At 50.2% G+C, this 4,928-nt stretch overlaps 1 protein-coding gene across 1 annotated transcript; it reads left to right on the forward strand.

Moving 5' to 3' along the window:
* Positions 1–2,338: 2,338 nt before the first annotated feature.
* LOC146768127 (uncharacterized) lies at positions 2,339–3,480 on the forward strand. The gene has a single exon (XM_085574136.1). The coding sequence runs from the start codon at positions 2,339–2,341 to the stop codon at positions 3,335–3,337; it is 999 nt and encodes a 332-aa protein (XP_085430262.1). The 3' UTR covers positions 3,338–3,480.
* Positions 3,481–4,928: the final 1,448 nt, after the last annotated feature.

A 4,928-nucleotide genomic window follows, 5' to 3' on the forward strand; every position in this document is an offset into this window, starting at 1 on the left:
TGGTCAGAAACTATTAGCTTCACATCACAGGTTTTTGGCATGGCACCTCTGTAAAGAAACAGGTTGCAGCTGTACCCAAGCATTTGGCTTAGCTCAGCACAGCAGGAGATGCTGGAAGCAGGGGGTTAAACATGTTGGAGTAACCACAGCCCTTCAGCTTCCCCTTGCAGCCAAACTTGGAATCTGCCAAGAGCTGCGTTCCAATAAAATGCAACTCACACAATCTGTAAGTGCAATAAAATAGCTGTTAACAATTCTGTAACTCTCTCTCTTTTAGCTTGTAAAAGCCTGAAGGTCAGCTGGAAGTCAAGCTGCATTTCTTTGGAAAGAGGGCAGGCCAGTCCCGGGTGACCGGTTCCTGTCCTTTTGCCTCCTCCTCCGGGGTCTCTGAAGGGCAAGCACTGTGCCCGGAGGGGCTCTCCTGCCTTATTCCCACACAGGGGAGCAAACAAGGGTGTGTGGCCAAAGGGGAGCAGGTACCAGAGGACCTTGCCCATTCCAGGGCAGCTCAGCTCTGCCTTTCATCAGCAGTGACACTGGGACAGCACTTGGTTGATGTTTCCCCTTCTCTGGACTTGGCACTGCGGATGCTCAGGACCGTGAAGTGAAAAGAGAAGCAGTTTCAAATCTATCCTAGGAATGAACAAGTCTTAAAATCACCTGGTGAGCTCCAGGTTGGCTGGGGTTTGGCTAGGTATGCACACCCAAACACAGTGCTCCTGCAGTCATGTATGTTGAAATTTAGGGTCATCTATTAAGGGACTGATGCAGCTCTGCCATATATGAGAATGGGGATGTAGGATGGGTGCAGAGAGAAGGAACAAGGGTAAGAGAGGGAGGAAAAAATCATCACCACTTCTTCATCACAAGACACTTCATTTCTAGTTTGGCAAATCAAGCAAATTTACTTGTCATCTCCAGGGTCAAAAACTCCCTCACGCAATCACTGAGATTTGGAGGGACAGAATGTGGGACAGAGTGTGCCAACACTACAAGTAAAAACAACCAGTATGAAAGCATTGTTTTCTCCAGTAATTTCCCAGCTGTGTTCCCAAGTATATAAAATTCTTGAAAGAAATAACATCCAGACAGACCAGACAGAGGACTGAGCCACACCACTGGAGCAGCCCTGGCGAAAGCTGCAGTCATTGCAAAATGGCATAATCAATTTCAGTTAATTACCAGTTGAGAGAGCAAAGCCTTCATGGCTGGATCCTTTTATTGTTTTAGCAAATGTTATGCTATTATATTTTACATTTAAACTCTGATTATTGCAGTTAAGAAAGGAGGGACTCAAAGGGGAAAAACAAAAAGTGCGCTGACCTGCAAAACCAGTTCAAACACAGGCTTTGAAATCAAGCATTTTTTTCCAGAGTGACATAGGAATACTCAAAACCTCGCTCTTCCTAACAGGCTTTTGATCACCATTACTTTATTGTAGTTGAGGCCAGGGCCTTCATGGGGAGATTTGGATGAGCACTGTGAGGGAGGAGGAAAGGTGAAGCTGAACATCATCAGCAGGCTGAATGCTGCAAGCCCATGTGAAGAGAGGAGAGCCTAAAGTTTAGGCAGATCTGCAACACTCACACAGACCAAGTGCTGACCTTTTAATATCTTTTTTCTTTTAAGTGCCCTTTAGAAATTCCATTTGCCATAACACCATTGGCAGAAGGGTATAATGGCAGGTAACAGCAAGATGCACCAAAATAATGATGAAACACATTCCCTTTTTCACCTAGCCTTGTGTCTTCAGTCTATTCTTAATCAGGGACAAATCTAGGTCCCTTGGGGATTTGATTACAGGAAACCAGCTGTAGTGCTAGAAGAGAGCTCTTCCAGAGGGAGTTGGTGGGGTTTGTGCCTGGCGATGTACTACAAAAGTTCAAACTGCCTCGAATTGAGCTCTGTTCTGCACTCTCTTCTGGGAAAAAGCCCGGAGACACAATTATGGTGTGGGTGGTCAAGAGCTGGGGAAACAGCACATGAGTACAGAAAACAGCACTGGGATGTGCCACACAAGGCTGGCACCCTGTCACCTTCACCCACCAGTGTGTGCCTCTCCTCCGTGTTGCTGCTGCCACCACTTTGGGGAAAAGCACCGGGTGAGGCCAATTTTGTCCCAAGCCCGGTGGGATCTCCGCAGCCTAATCTCACCATGCCGGGGCAACGGGGGTGGAGGGAAGTGGGTTGGCAGGAGCGATGGAGTCAGTGGATGTGGTGGAAGGTGGTGGAGGCAGAGGGTAGCGATAGATACAATGGATGCAGTGGATGCGGTGGAAGCAGAGGGAAGTGATGGATATGGTGGATGGGGTGGAGGCAGAGAGAAGAGATGGAGGCGATGGATGCGGTGGAGGCAGTGGGCGCAGTGGATGCGGTGGATGCGGTGGAGGCAGAGGGAAGCGGTGGATCCGATGGATCCGATGGATCCGATGGATCCGATGGATCCGATGGATCCGGCGGAGTCGCCGCTGCCCCGGCGGGCGCGGACAGAGCCGCGCGCACAGCGCCACCTAGCGGCGGCTGGCGGCTCCCGCCGAACGGGGACGTCCCGCGGGAGCGGCAGCGGGAGAGGGAGCGGGAGAGGGAGCGGGAGAGGGAGAGGGAGAGGGAGAGGGAGCGGGAGAGGGAGAGGGAGCGGGAGCGGGAGAGGGAGCGGGAGAGGCAGCAGGAGCGGGAGAGGCAGCGGGAGCGGCTGCGGGAGCGGGAGCGGGAGCGGGAGAGGCAGCGGGAGCGGGAGCGGGAGAGGGAGCGGGAGCGGGAGAGGGAGCGGGAGAGGCAGCGGGAGAGGGAGAGGCAGCGGGAGAGGCAGCGGGAGCGGGAGCGGGAGCGGGATCGGGAGCGGGAGAGGGAGAGGCTGCGGGAGCGGGAGAGGCAGCGGGAGAGGGAGCGGGAGCGGGAGAGGGAGAGGCAGCGGGAGAGGCAGCGGGAGAGGCAGCGGGAGAGGGAGCGGGAGAGGGAGAGGGAGAGGCAGCGGGAGAGGCAGCGGGAGAGGCAGCGGGAGAGGGAGCGGGAGAGGCAGCGGGAGCGGGAGCGGGAGCGGGAGAGGGAGCGGGAGAGGGAGCGGGAGAGGGAGCGGGAGAGGCAGCGGGAGAGGGAGCGGGAGCGGGAGCGCTCCTGGGAGACTGACTCACATCAGCCCCGACCGCCGCAGGATGCGGGGCGAAGCACAGTGACAAGGGATGAGGAAAAGGCCGGGGTACTTAACGTCCTGCTGGCGTATGTTTCCACAGAGCAGCTGTTCTCTCGGTACTCAGCCCCTAAGGTGGAGGAAGAGGATGGGGAGCAGAACGAAGCCCTCATAATCCAAGAGGAAATGGCCAGTGACCTGTTAGACTAGTTGGCCAAGAAGGCCAATGGCATCTTGGCTTGTACCAGCAATAGTGTGGCCAGCAGGACCAGGGCAGTGATTGTCCCCCTGCGTCAGCGCCACTGAGGTTGCACCTTGAGTACTGGACTCAGTTTTGGGCTCCTCAGCACAAGAATGACAGTGCTGGAACATGTCCAGAGAAGGACAACGAAACTGGGGAAGGGTCCAGAGCACAAATCTGATGAGAAATGGCAGAAGGAGCTGGGGTTGCTTAGCCTGGAGTAAGTAGGCTCAGGAGAGACCTTACCATTCTCTACTGCTGCCTGACAGGAGGCTGTAGCAAGGTGGAGGTCAGTCTCTTCTCACACATGGGAAGTGACAGGATGAGAGGAAATCATCTCAAGATGCACCAGGAGAGGTTTAGACTGAATATTAGGAAAAATTTCTTCATTAAAAGGGTGGTCAAGCACTGTAACAGACGGCCCAGTGAAATCATCATCATGAAAGTGTTCAAAAGATACGTAGATGGGACACTTGGGGATATGGTTTAGTGGTGAATTTGGCAGTGCCAAGTGAACAGCTGGATGCAGTGATCTTGGAGGTATTTTCCCTTATGATTCTGTATTTCTACATGTGCTGTCCACTGAAATCTCTGTGGGAGGGATAAGGGAATTGCCCTTTTACAGCAGAAGGAGACTGACAAAAGGAGGTGAAGAGCAGCAGGAAGACAAAACTAGGCAGAGGAAGACAAGGCCATGATAGTAAAAACTTCAGCACCAAGATCATAAAAATTCAATGGATTATAAAATCCTACCTAGAAATAGAGAAATTGCATGACTGAAATATCCCAGCAAGACACTTCGGTGCACACATGAAGAGGGGACACAATCCCTGACCAAAGTTTACGATTACTGACAGGATGTAGCAAGCAATTTAAGAGACATAAAAGTGTGCTGAGAAGAAAAACAAGCCTCAAATAATTAAAAGGAAGAGTAACACTTCAAATAAAATGGCCCCAATGGCTCAAAATGGAAAAAAATAATCAGGTAGATTTCTCAGTTTAGGGAAGCCTCTAAAGCCACTATAGCCTACTTCTGCATTGATTAAAATGCATTAATAATCTCTGAGTTTTAGGTTAATATTGAAAAGCAGATTCAGTTAAAAGTATTTCCCATAGTTCACAAAAGTCCTGTCACTCATTCTAGGAAATTCCACAAAATTTAAAAGCACACAGAAAAGATGGCATTTAATGATACTGAATACAATTTCACTTCAAAATTCCCAATCTGTGCAGAAGTCAAGTGTGTAACGAAATGAACAGGCAAATCTGACTTAACTTTTACCTTTTTCCTCCCCTCAGCAAAGTACTAGACTCCTACAGCTTTTTTTAAATTCAGGGGGTTTAGGGTACACTGTTTCTGACAACATTTCTCATTTATGTACAATATGCTTGAAAAAAAGATGAAGGTATTAAAAAGGCACATCTGTGCCTTTTTGTGAATCACAACTGTGCTAGATTCCCAGGTAGAAATTCTGTCTCTTGAATAACTCCGTGTAAGTGAGATAATCATTCCAGCTTTAAAAAGAAAATCTAATAAACTCTACTATGAAGAGGTACAAA

The sequence above is a fragment of the Lonchura striata genome, chromosome 2 (genome assembly GCF_050655825.1).
Source record: "Lonchura striata isolate lonStrDom1 chromosome 2, ASM5065582v1, whole genome shotgun sequence".
Lineage (NCBI taxonomy): Eukaryota > Metazoa > Chordata > Aves > Passeriformes > Estrildidae > Lonchura > Lonchura striata.

What these genes read in the sequence shown, in the direction of transcription:
- LOC146768127 (XM_085574136.1), top strand. Translation starts at nt 2,339, where the DNA reads ATGGATGCGGTGGAGGCAGTGGGCGCAGTGGATGCGGTGGATGCGGTG.